This window comes from Eptatretus burgeri, chromosome 21, assembly GCF_056783735.1.
Source record: "Eptatretus burgeri isolate ZD-2024b chromosome 21, Ebu_testis_v1, whole genome shotgun sequence".
NCBI lineage: Eukaryota > Metazoa > Chordata > Myxini > Myxiniformes > Myxinidae > Eptatretus > Eptatretus burgeri.
The window spans coordinates 2,389,608-2,413,411 of record NC_140981.1 but is presented as its reverse complement, the minus strand read 5'-3'; the positions used below and the strand labels follow the sequence as shown (position 1 = coordinate 2,413,411).

Genomic DNA, 23,804 nt, shown 5'->3' with positions numbered 1-23,804 from the left:
ATTGCAAATTCAATTTTTGGCAATAATCCATTGTGAACCAAACAAATTGTTAAATATGTCAAAGGTCAGTTATAATTTTAATATAAGGCGATAATGATTGAAATTGGTAGCTTATTCAAACTTTCGAGTTAATTCTGTATCAGTTGATTGAACTTACCTTGTTTGACATGCACATGCAAAATAATGTTTCTACATTAAACTTTTATTTATAATATGATGTCTTTTTTGTCTTTCTCATTCTCTCATAAAACTTCCATACACTCTCAACCTCAATCCATATGTAATGTCATCTCTAGCTGGACATCATGACCTATTGTCCCCAATATGACAAGTAATCTTTCCGAACAATAGCAATACTGGATTTTATTAATGACCATTAAGTTGATTCTAAACGTTTCCTTGATTGCAAAACAAAATGTGACACCAAAATGAAGCTTCTACAACATTTGGTTGTTGATAAATGTATAGATATTTATATGTAGTTTCTCGCTATTACTGATTACAGCATCGACCCATGTCGCACGTTTTTGTGTTTCTGAATGGCCGTAAATCCCCCACAATATTCTAGTTAACATAACATTACTGGTAAAAAATAATCAGAGATATGGACTGGGGTGTTTTACCTTGTGAATGACTCCATAGAAATGTTCAGGACCAATTTATGTCATATTTACATCAAAATAACGACAAAAAGCCCTTTTAATGGCGGCCATCTTGGATTTGTTTAATAGTTACAAATAAAAATATTTCAATTTGGATTCATATACAATACAAATGAATATTTCGTTACCTCATATAACAGTCTTGTCATTATTGCAACACCTACAGACTGATGAGGAAACAATTGTATGAAGTTATATGGTTTCAAGATTTTTGTGGCAGCCATCTTGGATTTATGCAAATTTGACAGTCTTCCCATACTTTAGATTCACCTAAACTTTTGATATGTTATTCAAGTCAATTTTCTGTGTCAAATAATATAGGACTCGTTACTATTGCAATTTGTGGTGGGTTAACGCCTTATTTGGCCTAATTTGACTTGACAATAAGGCGGTGTAACAGACGGTGCATCAACCGTGGTAAACTTCCAAATTTCTCTTTTGCACTAACTTTAAAATCTTAATTTTATTTCAATTGAATGATATACTCGGAACACTGAAGAACACAAATCACCATCTTGGCGATTTCAAAACTCCGTTTAGCTGTAATTGGGGAAAATATAACCCGCGTTTTACGTCATCACAACCAATCAAATTTGCCGCTCGCAGGCGCTGCCCAGTTTCCTTTTCCTCAACATTGCGCAGTGTGAGGTGTTCAATGAACTCGAGTTATTTATCTCATCATTGTGTTCGCGATTACCCCCATTCTCCTGCTTAATGTTGTTTGTAAGTCGATTTTTTTACACCGATTCCTCACCGCAGGGAAGGAGGCTGAACAGAAGGGTTTACACTGGAAGTAAGAACTAAGAGGACGAAGACTGATGAAGACCTATGAGGAAACCTTCAACCATGGACCCATAACCCCTCCCGGAGTGACCACAAAGGGTTCGACCTTTGTTTTTGGAGGAAATTATTTATTTTCTTGAGTACGGAGACGAGGTGTTCGATGTGCGAGCTTTGAGTGTGAGATGATTCTGAAGTTTAAATTATGTTGTCCTTAAACTAAAGCTTTACCCGATTTGTTTGAATATCCTTAACAGGATCACGACTGTGTTTGATTTCTTTAATTTCATCGCTTTTCTGAATTTGTACCCTCGGTACTTGTCAGGTTTCAAATGTTGTATTCGGCTGTGACGTCACGTGCTTCCAGTTTCGGGGGAAAATCAATCAAAATAAATTGAAAAAATGTTTTTTTTGTGTGCCAAAGTTGTTCAACATAAACGTAAGGAATACGAGGGACTTGGACGCAGGAAGAGGCCATTTCATCAATGGAGCTTGTGCTCTCTCAACACCTTATCAATTCAATCTGACAGTTTATTTGTTTTTATACACATGCTCGAGGTTCGTAGAAGAGCGATGACACAGAACAAAGTCAGAACACAGCACAATAAAGGGAACAGCAGGAGAAAGGGGGAAACACCAACAGTCGGCCAGAGGCAGAAGGTAGATGGAGATAGACAAAAAACGGATGCAGGTAACGATGAGGGGTAATGGAGAATGCTAAGGGTGGACAATATGGAAAGATAAGCAGAATTTTGTGAGGGGTCCAGGATGGTTCAACGGGTGCTGAAAAGATCGTGATTTTGGATGTGGGTGAACTGAGATGGTGGTGAACAGGTGTTTTGAAGACCTGGAAGGAAGAATGGGATTGAAGAGAGTGTGGAAGTTTATTCAAAAGGCAGGAACAAAGAGGAATGAAAGAGTGAAGGTGAGCAGTGATTCGTGATTTTGGTGGTTTTACCAGAAGGGGATTGTTGGCGGACCTTGAGCGCCCTGTAGAAATACATATTGCAGACAGAGCGGGGGGATAGGGGCGAGACCGGAGAGGAGACGGTAGAAGACAGAATGACCACCGACCTGCCTGCGGTGAGAAAGTGAGAGACCCAAAGACTCAGCCTCACCGTGGGAGATCCCAATGATCCTAAATGCCTTGGTTTCCACAGCGTGAAGAGGAGAAATGTGAGAGGCAGGAGCATCAGCCACAGTACTCCATCAGGCTGCGGACGAAAACTTTGCATGTGGTCAGGTGCTCAGGTGTGCCAAGGAGGGACTTTGCACAACGGAGGATTCCCAGTCGGCTGCTGGTGTTGGAGGCCAATTTTGAAATGTGACTTGCCCAAGAGAGATCATGGCTGAGAGTGAAACCCAAGAGTTTGAGTGACTGAACCTCTTCACGAGGGTTATTGAGAAAGTAGGTGGGAGGATTTGCAGTACGGTCCTTTCTGTTTGAGAGAGACAGAGAGTGAGAGAGAGAAAAAGACAGACAGAGAGAGACAGAGACAGAGAGAGATTTTTCAGGATTGAAAGACATGTTTCACGTGTTTGACCAGTTTGTGATTTTGTCAAGGCCTGAGGGGAGGGAAGAGGTTGCTGCCTGTCTGTCAGAGGGATGAGAGATGTCACGGCAGAAAGTGGAGTAATCAGAAAATCGACAGAGAGGATGTTTTCAGAGCATGAGTGAGATCATTGATGAAAATTAAGAATACGATGGGGCTGAGAACACTGCCTTGGGGTACTCCAGCCTTGACAGGGAGAGGAGAGGAAAGGGCTCCATTGAGAGCCACACGTTGGCTATGAGAGTATTGGAAGCCAGTAATCCAAGAGTGGAGTTGGCCTTGGACTCCAAAGACAGACAGTTTGGAGAGTAAGGAAGGATGCCAGAATGTATAAAAAGCTCGAGATATCTCCAGAGAGAGACGGCCCTGATTTCATGTCTGACATTGAGGGTCTCCATCCATTGTTGGGAGAGTATAAGCAGCATGTCAAAGGGAGGGGATTCTTGCTGGGGATTTCAGGCAGATTCTTCCTGTGGTCAGAAGAGGTCGCCAACCTGACATCGTCAACTCCTGCCTCGAACCAAGTCTTCTCTCTGGCAACATTGTGTAAAAGTTGCATTTGCGAATCAACATGCACATTGAAGCTACCGCATCTCAAGGTAATACTGTAGATGGAGAACATACAGCATCAACCAGTATGCACAATGGTTGATCGATTTAGGGGAAGGCTGTCTTCCAAGTGTTGACCACCCTTGATACCATGATACCATTGAACTTCCATCACATCTCTGTCTTCAAATCAGAAGAGGAAGTCATCAACCATGTTCATGCTGGAGTTGATCAGCCACAGAACCACACTGATCCACTGTGGCTTGAAGGGAGAGAGCCATCCTCACATCCACAAATAATGACGTTGACAGACTAAATGAAGTCATAATGGCACAACTCCCAAGATCCAAGACAGTCTTGGTCAGTGCTGATTCTGCAGCTGACCAAAACCAGGCAACTCTGCATCCAACAGAGTTTCAAAATACAATCAACATTTCTGGAATGCCTCCAAACAAAATGAGCTCAAAGGTCAATGCTCCAATAATGTTGCCAAAAGACCCTATTACCATTTAGACCCTTGACCACTTGGACCTTCTTATATCACAACTGAAATTTCAAATAAATATAATATCACCAATATTACAAATACATTTGTAGAAAAGAAATGTTTGGATTATGATTGGTGTAAATCATGCCAACACAGCAAATCTGTGACGTCAATCCCCGTGATGACGTGTGGAGAGGCGAGCGTAGCAAGCCGAACCACACCAGTGATATTGATAGCCGCTATCGTTAGTAATTGGAGTGTGTATGAGAGGGTTTTCCACAGTTACAGCGATGGTGGCACACGAAGCCGCTCCAGACCGACCATGAAGATCCAGAAAATCAAGAACATAGTGTAAAATCCAGTCGAGACACCACGTTGGTGGGACTTGAGGAACAAGGATCGTCAAACACACGTGCTCCAAAGATTGATGAAAATCTTTTTAAAAGGATTCAACAGTTGGTACGGTTGAATGACGAACTATTGAATGACTTTTGTAAGGGGACTCAGAACAATGAGAAGGACGCAATAAATTTGGACATGGAGGGGGAATTGGGATGGCTTGCTCAAATGGATTGTGAATAATAAGAATTAGACAAGGTGATTGATTACCTGTTGGGTACATTCGGTGTGCGCAGAACTCCCTTCCTGCAGACTACATGGGTGCCCCCAATTCCATGGAAATGAGACAAGGAGAGGTGGTGGCACCCCAAGAAAATGGTGGTGCTGGGGAGGCGGGCATGTGCAAAAATGATGGTATTCAGACCCCTAAAATGGACACATTTTCCCTCATATCTTGAATAATATAGGAGCCACAAGAATGAGTGAACACTTTCTAGTTTCAGAAGGATCTCCTGTTTCATGTGTTTAAACTTCATGGAGCTGCCTATTAATAGTGTTGGTTGAATTTTTTTCGTAAATGTTGTTCTTATTTTAAAATAATTGTGGTCATGTGTTTTCTTTGTGTGATTGTTTTTTTTTTGAGGTGAGTGAGGTTGTGCAGGCAAACCCTGATGTTTTTTGAATGTGCAGAGCGGTTGGCTGCACGTTTCACTACGTCCTTTTATAAGTTGTTGTTTATAAGTTGTTGTTTATAAGTTGTTGTTTATAAGTTGTTGTTTATAAGTTGTTGTTTATAAGTTGCTGTTTATAAGTGAGCTGTTTTCATCGTTTTCCGCGTGTTCGGGTTTTTCGGTTTTTCTTTTCTGAGTAGTGCTTTCTTTGGGTTTGGGTTCATCAACTTTTTGGTTTTATTTGCTGTTTGTATTGTTATTGTTGTTATGGTATTTTGTTTTTTTTTAATTATGTTTTGAAAATTAAATTTTTTTGAAATGGAAATGTGCGTCGTGCATACATTTCACCGTCATACCCGAGGTGTCCGTGTGATTGTTGCTGCTGTTCGCTTTGGAGATATCTGTGAAAAAGTGTCCGTTGTACGTTCGTGTCGGAAAATCATGAGTTTTTTTTTACACAATCATGCTCGGAGGCCATTTTTAAAATTAATTCACTTACAGTCTTGATCTTTACACACAACACACTACACGAGTCGAGCAGGTCGCACGCAAAGAGTCAGCTTCCTCCACCATTGTTAACTCGATTTCACAACCTCTTCAATGTGGCCAAAATCACCTGTGCACGCGGTGCCGAAAATTATTTGCTTTTCATCATTTTTGTTTATCAGAGTCAAAATAATGGTCAATAATAATTGGTTAAATGTCATTTAATTCATGAAATTGGGGTATTTTATTTATTTTACACTGTAAAGTTGAACAGGTGTACCACAACCGAACAGGTGTCCCACAACCGAACAGGTGTCCGACCTCGATCGATGGTTCTCCATTGTTTACACGTCATAATGAAGGAATTGCATTGATTGAAAACACCTTGGAAAGCACAACGGGAATTAGAAAGGTTAAAGGTGGAAACATAAGTGATGTAACTGACAAATGGCTATTTTCAAAGGACAAAGTGTCACGATGTTCATGGTGTCCGGAAGGTCATCCACCGGTGGGTCAAAGGTGTGAATCTGCCGAGAAACTGCACATGGAGTGGTAACCAGGGGTAACCACGTTGGGAAAAGACTTTTTGACCCACGGATATGTTGAAGGTCTCATTGCACACGGAATGGTTTGTTCGGTCAGATGGAAGGTTCGGATCTTAGAACTCCTGCAGACCCGGCGAGATCCCCCTGGGGGTGTTTCATCCGAGGGTTCACACCTTGGGGGTCGTGCCTCCAGGAGCACCTCGGTCTGTTCTTATCGGGGGTGGTGGGGGGTTGGAGGATGATCGACGAGGAAGAAGACAATTATTCTCTCCACCAAAGTGGATCTGTCCCACGAAGTTTTCCATCTTCCTCCTCCATGAGCTGAGTCGTCAACTCCACACCCTCGTAACGGACCAGGTTGACGCGCAAGAAGCCATCTTGGTTCACTTGATACCTGCATCCTCAATGGAACACGCGTCGTGACGTCATTCTCACAATCCCATGGAAGGTCATTGGGGTGAAAGGTCAAGATGACCAAGGATAGACGAGCGTGCACGTCTGACACATTGTAAAGACGACGTGAGTTTATCATGTGGTCACGGGCCGTGAATGGTCCCCCAAGGGATGATTTCCACGTGACGTGGACTGTCTAAAGTTTATATGACCCCCCAGGAGGGGAGGGGAGGAGGGGTGGATGGGGATGTTGGTGGAGTTGTACATGAGGAGAGAGAAAAGGGGAAAGAGCTTTGGAGGGAAGGGCAACCCATGAGTATTATGGGATGTGTGTGGGTGAGGGAGGAGTGGGTGTTGAGTCACAATGAGACCATTTTTTTTTTTTTAAATGTGCGTGCACCAGGAAGAAAAACCTGCACCAACAGGTGCACTAACTCATCTCTGAACTTTAACCTGGGTTCGAACCAAACCACCCAACATTACCAAACTCGCAGCACAACCAAACCACCCAGCATAAGCAAACCACCCAGCACAACCAAACTAGCAGCACAACCAAACCACCCAAAATAACCAAACCACCCAGCACAACCAAACCACCCAGCATAAGCAAACCACCCAGCACAACCAAACTAGCAGCACAACCAAACCACCCAGCATAACCAAACCACCCAGCACAACCAAACTAGCAGCACAACCAAACCACCCAGCATAACCAAACCACCTAACACAACCAAACCACCCAACATAACCAAACCACCTAACACAACCAAACCACCCAGCATAACCAAACCACCTAACACAACCAAACCACCCAACATAACCATTGCCAAGAGACTTCAGAATGCAACATGGACGCTCTGTTTGGACCATGTGGTCTGCAATGATGACGATGATTGTTGTGCCCCAATACCTGAAACGGGGGTGTCCGGCTGCCCTTTGAAACAGGTGTTTCTTCATCAGGTGATGTGTGAGAATACTTCCGCGTGTGAATGTTTTCTCACACAAGTGACATTTGTACCGCGGCCGGCGGTCTCCCTGGAGAGGAAAAACCATTACATCACAACCATGTCCCACCACCTGTACCCCGGCATTCAGGGTGTCCCACCTGTACCCCGGCATTCAGGGTGTCCCACCTACACCCCAGCATTCAGGGTGTCCCACCTACACCCCAGCATTCAGGGTGTCCCACCTACACCCCGGCATTCAGGGTGTCCCACCTACACCCCAGCATTCAGGGTGTCCCACCTACACCCCGGCATTCAGGGTGTCCCACCTACACCCCCGGCATTCAGGGTGTCCCACCTACACCCCGACATTCAGGGTGTTCCACCTGCATCCCGACATTCAGGGTGTCCCACCTGCATCCCGACATTCAGGGTGTCCCACCTGCATCCCGACATTCAGGGTGTCCCACCTGCATCCCGACATTCAGGGTGTCCCACCTACACCCCGACATTCAGGGTGTTCCACCTGCATCCCGACATTCAGGGTGTCCCACCTGCACCCTGACATTCAGGGTGTCCCACCTGCATCCCGACATTCAGGGTGTCCCACCTGCATCCCGACATTCAGGGTGTCCCACCTGCACCCCGACATTCAGGGTGTCTCACCTGCCACATGACCCGACCCTTGACCTCGAAGCCGAGTTGTTGTCGCCACCTTGGCAAACACACCTGGCGGGGCCAATCTCATCCGGGCCACGAGGCTCGGGTAATCATTCAATATTCCAACGAGGTACTGTCACGCAATGGCCTGCCCTTTTCAGGTACAGTTGTCGGTGTGCCGGCACGACTTTAAGTGAGAGCCGTTTTTTCACCGGTTTCACGTCCGGCAGGTGAAGCCGTGAAGGTAGGAACCGGTGTTCACGTGACCTTGTGAGTCGTCCTCCCTTTTGGGTGGTGGTCCGTGGTTTTTATGGTTCCAATGGCCAAGAGACTCACACAACCAACCAACCAATCATGGGAGTTTGTTTAAATCTTTCTCTGATTCATTCATTCCCCATGAGGTCGTTCCATTTGACCTCCGACCTGTTTCTCAACGAAGAGCATTTCACAGGTACCTTTTAAAACCCGTGTGGACTGGGGGGAGTACACCTGTAGTTACCGGTAACGACCTCACCTGGTGGACCTCGCGGTGATGTTTTCGGACTGTTTGCTTGGAGCGGGCGACGTAAGAACAGGAAGCCGCGTCGCACCGAAAAAGAGGATGGACGCCGTGGGTCTGCAGGTGTCTCCCCAAATCATTCTGACTTTTACACCTTTGGCACAGTGACGTCACACAGGTAATCAAGAAAAATCAACATCCTCCACCAAAGCTCGGGCAGAGAATGAAATCCCTCGAAGCAAACACGTTTCCCAAAGGTTCCCAACCGCACTCCATGATCCCCGATGCATTGTGGGTAGAAAAGGTGCTCACGGATTTACAAAAGCAGGTGCACAAAAAGGGGGAGAAACCGGCACACAGACGATGTCAAGGTGTGTACAAAGTGGGGGAAAGAGGACAATGACATGAAGGTGGTGTGTGATGGAAGGTGTAATACCTACCTGTGATCACACAGCGCACAGGTAAATGGCTGCTCGCTGCTGTGTCGGAACTTGATGTGATTTTTCAAGGCGGAGGGTGTCGGACACGTCATGTCGCAGGAAGGACACTTGTAGTGGTTAACTGCAGAGATGGACAACGCGGGTTACCGATCGCACGACCACGACGTCGCACGACGACCGTCGCTCCTTCCCTAACGGCCACAATGGTCCCTCCTTCATCCCGCCCCGTCTTCCGAGGGACGTTATTTAGTCCGAGTCTTTCACGAACCGGTTGGCCAGGCCTGACGTTCGACCGAAGGTCCATGAAACATCGGGTAACTGTGCTCACCTGGACGACAAAACGCACACCTTACAAACCGGGGAGATAACAAACTTCACGTGTGACCGGACAAGCAGCTCTGAAATGACAACACCTCCTCCACACCCCTCTTCGTTCCCGATCACCTGCTCGTGAACAGCTTATCCTTCGAGGTAAACCAGGTCACGTGATTCCAAACTTTCATGCGCCGGATAAGGAAGTCCACCGTCTTCACCGGTGGTTCATCGCTGAGGGTGACTCACCGTGACGTCTCATGTGATCGATGAGGATCCTCTCGCTGGGAAAGAACTTGGAGCAGAGCGAACAGTGGAACATGTCTGTAAAACACGTGGTACACACCAGGAACACGTGGTGCACACCAGGAACACGTGGTGCACACCAGGAACATGTGGGATATACCAAGAGCATGTGGTACCTACCAGGAACACGTGGTACACACCAGGAACACGTGGTACACACCAGGAACACGTGGTGCACACCAGGAACACGTGGTGCACACCAGGAACACGTGGTGCACACCAGGAACACGTGGTGCACACCAGGAACATGTGGTACACACCAGGAACACGTGGTACACACCAGGAACACGTGGTACACACCAGGAACACGTGGGATATACCAAGAGCATGTGGTACCTACCAGGAACACGTGGTACACATCAGGAACACGTGGGATATACCAAGAGCATGTGGGATATACCAAGAGCATGTGGTACCTACCAGGAACACGGGGTACACACCGGGAACATGTGGTACACACCAGGAACACGGGGTACACACCAGGAACATGTGGGATATACCAAGAGCATGTGGGATATACCAAGAGCATGTGGTACCTACCAGGAACACGTGGTACACACCAGGAACATGTGGTACACACCAGGAACATGTGGTACCTACCAGGAACACGTGGTACATCCCAACAAAACAACGGGGATACCAGGCAAGTGGATCAGATTTGAAAGTCAAGTTCACTCTTCTACTCCTGATTCTCCACTCCTGACTCTTCCACTCCTAATTCTTCAATCCTAATTCATCCACTCCCAACTCTTCCACTCCTGACTCTTCCACTCCTGACTCTTCCACTCCTAATTCTTCAATCCTAATTCTTCCACTCCTGACTTCCACTCCTGACTCTTCCACTCCTGACTCTTCCACTCCTGACTCTTCCACTCCTGACTCTTCCACTCCTAATTCTTCAATCCTAATTCTTCCACTCCTGACTTCCACTCCTGACTCTTTCACTCCCGACTTCCAATCCTGACTCTTCCACTCCCAACTCTTCTACTCCTGACTCTTCCACTCCTAATTCTTCAATCCTAATTCATCCACTCCCAACTCTTCCACTCCTGACTCTTCCACTCCTAATTCTTCAATCCTAATTCATCCACTCCCAACTCTTCCACTCCTGACTCTTCCACTCCTGACTCTTCCACTCCTAATTCTTCAATCCTAATTCTTCCACTCCTGACTTCCACTCCTGACTCTTCCACTCCTGACTCTTCCACTCCTGACTCTTCCACTCCTAATTCTTCCACTCCTAATTCTTCAATCCTAATTCTTCTACTCCTGACTTCCACTCCTGACTCTTTCACTCCCGACTTCCAATCCTGACTCTTCCACTCCTGACTCTTCCACTCCTGACTCTTCCACTCCTAATTCTTCAATCCTAATTCTTCCACTCCTGACTTCAACTCCTAACTCTTCCACTCCTGACTCTTCCACTCCTAATTCTTCAATCCTAATTCTTCCACTCCTGACTTCCACTCCTGACTCTTCCACTCCTGACTTCCGCTCCTGACTCTTCCACTCCTGACTCTTCCACTCCTGACTCTTCCACTCCTGACTCTTCCACTCCTAATTCTTCAATCCTAATTCTTCCACTCCTGACTTCCACTCCCGACTCTTCCACTCCTGACTCTTCCACTCCTGACTCTTCCACTCCTAATTCTTCAATCCTAATTCTTCTACTCCTGACTTCCACTCCTGACTCTTTCACTCCCGACTGTTCCAATCCTGACTCTTCCACTCCCGACTCTTCCACTCCTGACTCTTCCACTCCTGACTCTTCCACTCCTGACTCTTCCACTCCTAATTCTTCAATCCTAATTCTTCCACTCCTGACTTCCACTCCTGACTCTTCCACTCCTGACTCTTCCAATCCTGACTCTTCCACTCCTGACTATTCCACTCCTGACTCTTCCACTCCTAATTCTTCAATCCTAATTCTTCCACTCCTGACTTCCACTCCTGACTCTTCCACTCCTAATTCTTCAATCCTAATTCTTCCACTCCTGACTTCCACTCCTGACTCTTCCACTCCAAACTTCCACTTTTGACTCTTCCACTCCTGACTTCCACTCCTAACTCTTCCACTCCTGACTCTTCCACGCCTAATTCTTCAATAATAATTCTTCCACTCCTGATTTCCCCTCCTGATTCTTCCACTCCCAACTTCCACTTCTGACTCTTCCACTCCCGACTCTTCCACTCCTGACTCTTCCACTCCTAATTCTTCACTCCTTATTCTTTCACTCCTGACTTTCACTCCTGACTCTTCCAATCCTGACTCTTTCACTCCTGACTCTTCCACTCCTGATTCTCCACTCCTGACTTCCACTCCTGACTCTTCCACTCCTGATTCTCCACTGCTGACTCTTCCACTCCTGACTCTTTCACTCCCGACTGTTCCAATCCTGACTCTTCCACTCCCGACTCTTCCACTCCCGACTCTTCCACTCCTGACTCTTCAACTCCTGACTCTTCCACTCCTAATTCTTCAATCCTTATTCTTCCACTCCTGACTTTCACTCCTGACTTCCACTCCTGACTCTTTCACTTCTGACTCTTCCACTCCTGATTCTCCACTCCTGATTTCCACTCCTGACTCTTCCACTCCTGACTATTCACTCCTGACTCTTCCACTCCTGATTATCCACTCCTGACTTCCACTCCCGACTCTTCCACTCCTGATTCTCCACTCCCGACTCTTCCACTCCTAATTCTTCACTCCTTATTCTTCCACTCCTGACTTTCATTCCTGACTCTTCCACTCCTAATTCTCCACTCCTGACTTTCACTCCTGACTCTTCCACTCCTGATTCTCCACTCCCGACTCTTTCACTCCTGACTCTTCCACTCCTAATTCTTCACTCCTTATTCTTCCACTCCTGACTTTCATTCCTGACTATTCCACTGCTGACTCTTTCACTCCTGACTTTTCCACTCCTGACAATTCACTCCTGATTCTTCCACTCCTGATTATCCACTCCTGACTATTCACTCCTGAGTCCTCACTCCTGACTTTTCCACTCCTGACTCTTCACTCCTGACTCTTTCCACTCCTGGCTATTCACTTCTGACTCTTCCACTCCTGACTCTTTCAGTCCTAAGTCTTCCACTCCTGACTCTTCCACTCCTGATTCTTCTACTCCTGATTCTCCACTCCTGACTCTTCCACTCCTGACTATTCACTCCTGACTATTCACTCCTGAGTCCTCACTCCTGACTCTTCCACTCCTGACTTTTCACTCGTGAAAATGCCCCTGAAGAGAAACTCACTGGACGATGGTACTTCGACCAAATGTTCTCGTCCTTCACATGGACGAACGCTCTGACACCTGTAAAGCACCTGCAGGATGAGCGCAGTTTGTGATGAGGTCGGGAATCAAACCCGAACAAGATGGCAAGAAGGAGAGTTTCCTCTATACCTGTGAGGTGTCATGTGAGTGCTGCAGTTATCGAGTGGTCCCCACTCACAACCTTAATCTCCTTCACTGAAACAAACACAACTATTTTAATTTGGAACAACCAAAGAGCTCATCGGTATCACGAGACTCGGTGCATCGACATCTTTTGAACACCTGTAGTCTCTCTACTGGTCACCAAAGGGTCATTTGGACAACTTCGATGATTAGTTGGTTCACACAGGTTGTTCGGAATACTTACGGGGTGGATCGGTTAACTTGTGGTTGTGTTCACAAGTGTAGACCTACACGTGAATCTCTACCCAAGAGGTCTTCAAGAACAGCGATGGCAGAAAACAAGGTGGAGGTGATGGAGTCGTGCCATGATGGGGGCGTTTACACCATTACACTGGGGGGTAATCTACATATTACATACACAAAAATTAACCCCCTCAAACCCCATCACCAGTCCTATCATCCAAGTGTACCCCACACATTTCCTACGAAGCTTCATCGCCTCCACCATGGGTCCCACTGACATCACAAACCCAGACGTTGCACAGTCTCCTCGCCTTAAAGTTCAACTCAACCAGGTCAAAGGTTAATCATTCAATCAAGAACAAAACCAAACAAGAGTTTCTTCCCACCACATAAGTTGGTAAAGAAAGGAAAGTATGAATGGCTGCGACCGCACGTACATTCGCGCGTTGCTTGCCGCCGCAGGTGATCCATCAGTTTGCTGTTGTTGGAGAACATTCCACCACAAGTGGGACAAGCAGCAAGCCTTTCTCGGGTGTGTCTGCGGAGATGGTCACGCAACCTGGACCTTGCTGGAAATGTCTCTTCGCATCCTGACATCAAGGGAAGAGAGGACAATGTTCAACGATGTCGATCTCGACACCAATAAATCCCGATTTCATATCCCAGAACCGAAACATCCACCGACGTACCTTTCCACCCGCAGGTCATGGAGTCCGATGAACCCTGGTTGTCCCTAATTTGGGCGTGCATGTCCACGTGACGGTAGAACCACTCTGCACTCTCGAACGTCATCTGCGCAACAACACACAACAATCATCGGGTGATTCATGAGGTCACTTCAAAAGTGGTCCATGAGGCTTCACCAACCTATCGAGACGATGCTGCAAGAACACAGTCCTGAATGTCCAATTTGGAGAAAATCAAAGTTTCGTTTCAATGCTTGGCTGCCACTGCTGCTTTCAAATTCGCTTCTCCAAAGAACGACCCTTCTCTGAGAGCTATGACTTGTGTGGAGACATTGAGGAGATACCGTCGATGTTATTTCATGCAAAACCTGAAATTGGACAAAAATGTGTTCCGGTTACGGAGAAGGCCGAGCTGTTGGAAACCTGGAGTATAGATGTTTCCATGGTGATTGTTTTGTTAGGTTACCCATCCTCTCTTATCAGGGGAAAGCTTTCTCATTGTTAACTCACTTCCAAACCTTCCTTTTCCAACTCCGTATTCGAACCTCGTTTCAAACCCTCATTTTCCGATACCTGTACTCAAACCGACGATCATTCTCAAAGCACGTCACCTCACCAGTATTTCGGCTAGATGTTTGCCATTCCATTGCTATAATGGACATAACCCTTCACCATTCCAGCATTGGATCAAAGAAGGCACTTCCTAAAGAAAGAAGCGGACGTCGTTGGTGACATCATGCAGGGGACAATAAGAACCCGTGATGGAGTTGTTGGAGCGTTGGAGTTGAATCCGGGCAGAGCGAGTCCAGGTCGTGAGGGAGTTCGCACCCACAAGGCAGGAGACCTGGCGGGGTTGACAGGGCTTCCAGAGCGTAAGGCGGGACGAGCACTACTCTTGATTCACGGAGCGCCAAGCGGAACGCAAAGCGTGAAGAGGGACGGGCGGTCCCCGCTGAAAGCAAAACGCATGACGCATGGCCCTACCCAAACTACCAGGCAGAACGGGCTACCCAAACTACCATAGCAACAGGTCGTCGAGACCAACGGAGGCCATGCCTGCTCGTATAAGGCGCAAACATACCCCGACTTCTTCTTTCTTTCTGTCCCCGCGTCTGTCCAATTTCCCCCAGATGAATGTGGTGCCTGTCTGTATTAAGGCTGCTTGTATAAGGGGTTTATTTGAGTGCTTTGGGGTCAGACTGTCATATTTGACGCGGCATTTCTGTAAATACTGGCACCTGTGTAAATACGTGCCTGTTAACGCAAGATTTATTGTTTGCAAACCTGCTCGATTGTCTCTTTCCTTTATTGGTTAGACAAGGGGTGTAACAGATAGACAGAAGGTTGTATCCCACTGATTCGCTGCCGCTAGTCTCACCGGCAGCCCACCGAATGTACGGTTTCGCTCCGCCATACGTAATTAATAGACAATTAATAGACATTGTCCCTATCTGAAGTAACGAGGTCACCGGGAAGGTAACGTGAGAGTTTGCTGTGGGGACCCTGCCGGATTTCATCACTTTAGACAGCGCCCGTAGTTATTTAGCAACCTCTCTGGTCAAGGAGTTTTCCGTGGCTCGTCTACTTCAGGGTCAAAGGTCGGGAAGCGGACCTGAGAGAGGTCACTCCAAAACAAATGGATATGCTGTGTCCTTCCATTTTTGGGCAGTGTGGACTTGAGTTGACTCGTCTGTTTCAGTCGCTGAACCAGGCCGAGGATCTCCCTGAACGTGGTCCGTTCTTTTCTGTTCTCCACAATTCTGGACCAATTGTACTCCAGGGAATCTTTCAATTTGTTACATCCTCGGTCTCCCTCTGTTTCTTTGAGGTCCTCCTCAAGGTCGCCATTTTTCGAATTCTCGTTGTCCATCGGTTGTCCGTTCTTCTCACAATGCGTCTAACTCGGTTCCTTTTTCAGTCGTACAGGAATAGAATACCACCTTGAACCGTGGTGGTGTGGTTCACGTTTTCCAAAGATTCCAAGAGCTATGGCAGAGTGCGGTGTTGAGACCACATACCAAGACCAGCAGGTGAACCCATCCAGTAAGGTCAAAGAGGATAAAGTGAACGAAGAAAGTTTTCTCACCAACCCACATTGGCAACCCCTCCCTCTCCATTATGACGTGTCACATTCAAACAGAGAGAGTCTCGTTTCTATCAGCGGAAAAGACTGATTTGGATAATTACAACAAATAGATAATTAACCAACTCCTATTTAAGGTATTCATCCACCGCATGTTGTTATATATTTATTTTAATTAATTAAAATATATCTTAAAGAATATTAGTCTTAACGAAATTCGGGCGTACGCAGACGCGTCATGAAACGGGCCAGGTGTAGCCTGAAGCACACCTGACAATCTTCCCACAGGCAGGTGAACGAGTCGGGGAGCTCAGGTAGCAGGTTGCGGTTCTTTCTGCCGCAGAGGCATCTCCTGCCATCGGCTTCTCCATCGTCAGCACCTTCAAGGTGGACTTCACCTGCATTGCTTGAGCTGCCACCGCGAGAGGCAAACAGGAAGCGGCGACCCCACTCTTTCAGCTTGGCGTGGTGCCCGTGGAACAAGACGTGTCCGGTGAGCTGCGCGCGCTCCTCACCTGCCAAGAACTCACAATCTTCCCACAAACACCTCGACGCATCTGAAATGAAAATACCACAAAAGGGGTAAAAGGTAAAGAAGAAAATAAATGGAAAGAAAAATATTCCACAGGTGTAAAAGGAAAAGGAAACCATTTCCTTTTTCTTTACCTTTCATACTCCGAATCCAAAAACAAAACGGAGGATGTGAAAGGCATGATGTGACGTCATAAACATTTGAACATTCACTGAGAGCATTGGTCCCCAACCTGCGGCCCGCGGGCCGCATGTGGCCCACGGAGCCCGATACTGCGGCCCACGAGGACTTTCCAATCAAAACACATTTCCATGTAGCAATTTTAAAGGGGTTTACACAATGCCGCTGCCGGCCGCTGCCGCTTCCCGCCGGGAGGAATCAAATCAATTTGATTTTACCTTCCGGCGTCTTGCGGCAGAATTTAAAATTAATTACATTTAATTAAAAAAATTAAAATTGAAAATGCATCAAGTTTCTCATTGACTGAAAATGTTTCTCAGTTTCAAGTTTCTCAATAAAATGCATCAATTTTTTTTCTGGCTCCCAAGATCCTTGGGAGTAGTGAATGCGGCCCGTGGGATCAAAAGGTTGGGGACCACTGACTTGGAGTCTCAGACCATGAGGGTCCTGTCCCCCAGTCGGCCCAACAATGAACCTTGAAGTCGAGATCATGAGAAAGAAAAATTATGGCCACACGAAAGTAGTTTCAAAAAAGGTCATCAATACTCAGCGAATGAGCAGCTCGGCTTGTCACTGAGAATGAAGAACTCTATCAATGAACGCGTTACCTGGACCCACCCACGGACCACCTAGGTACCTGTGCATCCATGACACCTCACCTGGGGCACTTGTGTCTTCACGAATTTTTTAAGGTAAGAAAACGTTTTTGACCCATCTGCTTCCTGTGCATGTTCCGTCGGTTTCGGCTCATTTGGGCGACCCTCAGCCTGTCATCCTCCTGAGGTTGGCAAAGCAAGCAAAATGAGTACAAGCTTGCTGGGATGATTGAGCCACCGGAGTATCCTGTGTTGGAGTGGCCACCTGTCCAGGATTGTGCTCAATAGCTCAGGAGACCACTTTGGCAGCACCGATGCTCTGTACAAAGTATGGTCCTGAGGGATGGATTGTAATACCCTGTGCCGCCACCACAAAGTGGTGCTGCACGATGCACATTTAAATAAATAATTGTTGTTATTCCCATCCCTCCCAAAACTCTGTGACCACAGATGAAACCAAGTGGCCCATATTCACCATGAGCTTGAACTTGGTCCACGTGCCAAGTTTGGTGGCAATTGGTCCAGTAGTTTTTGGCGTGATTGGTGTTTCACACACAGACAGATGATGACATTTATTTATTAGATACTTTTACAGTGATCCAAAGGTCATGGAGGAGTTTGTACATATTTGTGTCCCATGAAGAAGAAAGACATTCCTGGAAGTCGACATCAATTACAAGGACATGAGGAGATATCAATGCACTTTTACATGGATCCACCCAGGTGGAAGTTAAAGATCCGGGGAAGGTGAAATTTGAACCTGGCTTCCCTGGATCGTCAGTACCAGGGGTCCACTTGGGAACACGAAACAAGCCAAAGCACAATGTTCCCGCAAGACTCCGTCACTTCAATCACGTGATACCGGCTCTTGGTCCTCAACATTGAGGTCCATCGATGGTGCTTTTGCCTCGTCGTACACAATTCGCGTTTACCTTCGTACAGGTACGCGTGGTACTTGGCGGGAATTAACTAAAGGTAATCGATCAGGTAGATCCGAATATCAAATGATAACCTCACCAGTCCCTGAAGCTCGGTGCTCAACAAGATGAGTCCCCAAATGGCAGATTAAGAGGTCCACGTTGGTGTATTCACTCCGACAGCCTCTCCACTCGCAGCGCAACACCAACGGGGCGTCTCTGCGACCCCGACCAGGCGCCATGACCGGTACTCGAGCAACACACGAGGACAAAACGGGGAGAACAGAGGAAAAAAACCACGTGATACAAACAATTCTCAAAGTCTGTCGGAGTAACTCGGTGGATAACCATTTAATTAAACCCTTCTACGGGTCGGTACATCGATTGCTATCTCGCAGTGTCCTTGTCCACTTCAGCAGCTCCTTCCCCGCAAACAAATCCCCTCTCCCAGGTCGACATCAAACAACTACTATGGATTACCTTTAGCTCCGCAATGGTTACCTGGACTGCCGGGTCTCCTTCCCAGGCCATCAATACCATAATGGCCACCTTCGGCGACAAAGGGCAACCATGGATGACTTTTCCGATAGCTCCCCAGGAGGTACATCCTGCCATGGTGATAATTGATTGGAATGACGAATCGCTTGTCACTCCGCGGGGAGGAAGTGTACGTCGTGCGTGTGATGCGCCGAGATCGGCCGAACCGTTTTCGATTGTATGGGATTCAAACATAATTAAATAAATTAACAAACAAATAAATAAATAAATCGAAACGCAGAATTTTAGGATGGGAGGAGTTTCGACGACCTCGATGCAATTTTTAATTGTCAGATTACCTCCGATTGTTATCATCACCTGTGTCTACCTGTGTCTGGCAGGTGGAGCATCCATTACCTCCGTCTGGTCGGTCGCCCGTGTTATGTGCAAACTGATCACGTGTCTGGCACAAGCACAACCTGTGGTTCTTGCCTCACAAGTTGCTGTTTATAACTTTTTCGTGAATCCTCGATGAATTGGATGTACCTGGTCGCTCCTCCATTATCTGCACACACCTCGTCACAGACGAGGATGTGACGTCACAATGGGCATTTCAATCAACCAAAGAACGTCGCACCTTGTGACGTATTCAAGGGGTGCGTTCCATGAGCAAGCAGCTTGCTATCGCTTTCTCAGCCAGTCGTTCCGTATCAACCGCCCTGCAAGCTGCTCTCCTCGTCGCTCGGCAAGAGGAGCAAGCCATTAAAGAGAGGTGCTTCGTTATGTTATCAATTACCATTGATCAAAAATGGCCGCCATTGTCGGATACCCCTGCTCTGTATACTCATAATATTATTAAAATGTCTATTTAATCCTTTTATTTTTAACGATACTTTTCATCCAAATTCTTAGATTCACAAACATGTAAAACCCCTCCTCAACTCACCCCCCCCCTTCAAAATGCAAAATGGTACGGTCCGTAGTCAAGCTTGGCGGGGGCTCCTGCTTCTGACACTGAATTTATTTATCTCTCTTTCCCTCTTCCTGCTCCTCCGGAGCCGCTGTGAACACAATCAATTGGTTTGGGGAAGTTGTCACAAGAGGAAGGAATAAAAGTGAAAATGACGTCGTGGACAGTGCTTAACTCGAGCACTTCGAATGAAGCAAGCGGCTTGATAAGCGACAGCAAGCTGCTTGCAAACGGAAAAAAAAATATTGGATTAGAAATTCAGAAAACACGTTAACACGGCAAAAGGCTCGGAAATCGGGTGTTATCAAGTTAATTTTACTTTGAAACTCACAAAAAGAAACAAATAACTTTTGTAAAGCACACAAATCGTAACCGGCACGGCCCATGACGTCATCGTCGGCCGGCCGTGCACCGGCCAACGCAGCCACGCCTACGCAGCAACGTGTCTTGTCATTGGTTTGGTAAATAAATGGCCATAACTTGGGAAGCACTTGTCCGATTAATATCAAACCTTGAAAAGGCACATCCTCAGGTCACCAGCAATATACCTGGCAAGTTTCAATTAGATCGGACCAGTGGTTGTCGAGAAACAGCGGTCACAGACACACACGGAGGCACGCACACACACTCACACACACACACACACACACACACACACGCACACACAGATTGCTGGAATTATAGATCGATGGTCGCCTTCCCACTGAGCTTGTTAAATCACCGGGTGAGGAGCCTCCAATCCTGAGCGGCAAACGCGTCCTGTTCCAAGTTCCGCACGAAGTTCCGCACGGATAAAGTACACCAAAAGGAGAACCTCAAAGGCGAAACTTTAAATGTGTAATTCAAGTGAAAAATATGTATCAAACCACAGAGAACACCAAGTGTCAGTTTATGCTTTTCACAGCTTAAAAACAACTTGGCGGAACTCCGAAAACGAGGTCGAGAGACCTTTTTTTTTACATGTATCTATGTCGAAGTGAGCGGTGGATAGTGAAAGCAGATCACACATAAATGTTAAACAACGTGATGTCGTCGAAAAATGGAATTTCACAACATTTTAAACGGGCGAGGCAACACCCGAGGCACCGCACGGAAACACAGTCCGGTCGATGTGACGTGTTCAGATTGACAGTACAGATTGACCGTGTATCACCATGGCTTTGAAAGGAACAACGAAACAGCTTGTAGAGCGCTTGCCAAGTAGCTTAAGCACTCCATTTTACTGACTGGATCCATGGTCGGCCAATCCACATGCGGACAACCGTGAAGCCTCCACCTTTGCTGATGACTCCACCTTCTACCGTACCATCTGTCATCCCTCAGACCGGCATGTCGCAGCTTCTTCACTCACTGCAGATCTAGGTAAAAGCACAAGCTGGTCCAATACGTGGAACATGTCTTTCAATCCTGACAAATGTCATGATATCCTCTCTGAAAGGACCATTTGGACCCCCCCCCATATACTTCGTCAACAATCCTCCAGAAGAAGTCCTTTCTTTCAAGCTTATGGGTCTCACTATCTGCCATGATCTTTCCAGGGAAAGCCACATTTCCAAGCTGGCCTCCAAAGCCAGTCGCTGACTGGGAAACCTCCGTCGTGCTAAGTCCTTCCTCGGCCCACCTGAGCTCCTGACCACATACAAGGTTTAGTCCGCGGCCTGATGGAATACTGCTCTCCCCTCTGGGCTGGTGCTCCTGCCTCCCACCTTTCTCGGCTTCACGTTGTGGAAACCAAGGCATTTCGGATCATTGGTATCTCCCGCGATGAGGCCGAGTCTTTGGGCCTCTCACTCTCTCACCGCAGGCAGGTCTGTGGTCTTTCTGTCTTTTTTTTTTCAAACACTTGGTTTTTTAAACACTGACAACACACCAGATTGAATGTTCCATTTAATCAGTGAAGACAATTATCACATTTGGCATCGGCAGTGCAAAACTTCAACATAATTGACATTTGCATATCAATTAGCTCCAAAAATGAGAAACTACAACTCTGGACAAACTTTGGGCAGGGTTTGGTAGCACGGCTTGACAAGTGCTCTGAGCTGGATATTTACACTGACAAGCAATGAAGCCAACACGAACAGGAAATAAATATTTATATTATAAATAAATAAATAAATAAATAAATTTCAGTCACTTCTTCAAGTGGTGCAGGATCCTGTTGGGCCGCTCAACAGAGTTCAGTGAAACAAGTAACAATTAGTGAAATAATGGGACGAAAATAAATAAATAAATAAATAAATAAACAAACACGATGTAGTTTCACATTCGAGTGGAGTTCACAACCAGGGTCAGGTAGCTGGCGGAGACATTTCACAGCCGAAAGCCAAAACCAAAAAGGCATTCGTGTCCGACATGGCGAAGCTTGCAGCGTCTTCAGTGTTGTTCATCGTTCACTCCAGACATCTGAAACCAAAACGAAATGTGAAGGAAAGTGACTCCTGACAGGCATTGATAAACCTTGAGAATAAAGAACGTTTCATACAGCATGGTACGTGTGGTCACCTGTGGGTGAGCGGTCCATTTCAAGCTCTTCACCACCTGGAGTCTTCCTGTAGACAGGGTTATCAAACCACAGAGTATTCACTTCCAGGAGCCGCCGCTTCCGGAAAATGTTGAACGCAGCAGCACAAGCCAGAACAAGCACTGAGGGGAGCAGTTTGTTCAGATCAGCTGTGAAATGTCATTGATCACCTGCTTGGCGGCACATTGACAAATCGATGGAAAAATTGTCCGAGCCAAGGATGGAACAAAATATACTTACGTAGTGGGACAATTACAGCAGCTGCGACTGCTGCGGAATAGTTGTTTACATTTCCTTGAGGAGCAGGTTCACCTGAAAGGTAAGAACGCAATGAATTATGGGAGTAAAGGATGGCTCGTTTCATGCGATGTGTGCACGTGTTGGTGTTCCGGTTCAAACCCTGGTCTACACTATAAAGCGATACCCAATGGGCTCGTCCACACAGAGGCTGGAACAACCTCCACTTCCGTTCGAGCATTCATCAACTCCTGATAGACCAACACAGAAAAGCCAAACACAAATGAAACGGTCGACCAGGAAGGAACCCGATGAAGTCAAGAGCAAAGATGGAGTCATCAGGAGGAACCTGGATGGGATTCATGTTTCAGCTGTTACTCCACTACCCTCAAACCCATCCAGGCGCAGCCAGGTGAACCTCACAGAAAAAAAAATTCTGCAAGAACTCCCTTCTTTTTTGCAGAGGTAGATGAGGTTTCAACCTGTCCACCCGCACATGAGGCTTAGTATTCCATGGAATGTTCAGCTCGTCTTACCGCAATCATATTCGTCGCTCCCATTGTGGCAATCCTCTCTCCCGTCGCACCACCGGCTTTTTTGGAAACACTCGCCGCTTGTGCGAGGCACCTCGCCAGGTGGGCACACAGCTTGTGCTTTCCTTGACTGAGTAGCACACAAGAGGGGGCTCTCATCAGATCCATCGGTGCAGTCAACGCGGCCGTTGCAGAGAAAATGGCGTGCCAAGCACCGTCCGTCGCGGCACGTTGTCTCGTCCGGTGAGCAAGTTGGTTTTGCTGGAAGGGGACGAGCCAATCAGCTTCTGAAATATAATTCCTCCGTCGGCTTTACGGAATGGCCTCAACCAATGAATGCACGGCATCTTTACCACAATCCATTTCGTCGGCTCCGTTGCGGCAATCGTCCTCCCCGTCGCACAGCCAAGCCTTGGGTACGCAGCGGTTTGGAACCGCACCACCACATGCAAACTCCGTCGGCGGGCAGCTCTTGTTGCCTGAAACAAAAGCAATTGTTGCCATGACAACGAGTCAAGCAAGGCCACAAACAAAATTTTTTAAAAAGCTTCGTTTATATATTGAAGAGGAAGGAAAAACAACAACAACAACTAAACAAACAGGACAACAAACTCAAAAATTCCACCCGTAAATGTAAAAAAATCTTGTAATTGAAGTCCATATTAGAACATAAAAACAGGAGTTGAACTCACTGCAGATTTCTGGAGCTTCATCAGATCGGTCAAGGCAGTCGATGTCTCCATCACAAACCCAGTCTTGAGGCAAGCATTCGCCTCCGCCGCAAACAAACTGGTGA

At 46.7% G+C, this 23,804-nt stretch overlaps 2 protein-coding genes and 1 pseudogene across 6 annotated transcripts in view; 1 reads left to right on the top strand and 2 right to left on the bottom strand.

Annotated features, from left to right (window-relative positions):
• Positions 1–23,804, top strand: part of LOC147008185 (RNA polymerase-associated protein CTR9 homolog) — a 119,458-nt gene that overhangs the window by 24,533 nt on the left and 71,121 nt on the right. The gene's annotated exons all lie outside the window — the stretch shown is intronic.
• LOC147008190 (histone H4 transcription factor-like) lies at positions 5,762–18,867 on the bottom strand (annotated as a pseudogene). Its single transcript, XR_015053611.1, has 9 exons — positions 18,368–18,867; positions 16,313–16,599; positions 13,963–14,065; positions 13,711–13,863; positions 9,570–9,644; positions 9,009–9,129; positions 8,584–8,722; positions 7,376–7,500; positions 5,762–6,466 (listed from the first exon to the last, which is right to left on the bottom strand). The product of XR_015053611.1 is annotated as a histone H4 transcription factor-like (transcript).
• The window catches only part of LOC147008189 (uncharacterized), a 6,362-nt gene continuing 4,146 nt past the window's right edge, over positions 21,589–23,804 (bottom strand). Inside the window, exons 3-8 of the mRNA XM_085865529.1 lie at positions 23,701–23,804; positions 23,362–23,487; positions 23,012–23,269; positions 22,479–22,550; positions 22,220–22,360; positions 21,589–22,120 (exon numbers count right to left, since the gene is read on the bottom strand). The exon at positions 23,701–23,804 is cut by the window's right edge and continues 19 nt beyond it. Of these exons, the coding sequence (XP_085721655.1) occupies positions 22,101–22,120; positions 22,220–22,360; positions 22,479–22,550; positions 23,012–23,269; positions 23,362–23,487; positions 23,701–23,804 (721 nt within the window). The 3' untranslated portion in view covers positions 21,589–22,100. The remainder of the gene's footprint in view (positions 22,121–22,219; positions 22,361–22,478; positions 22,551–23,011; positions 23,270–23,361; positions 23,488–23,700) is intronic.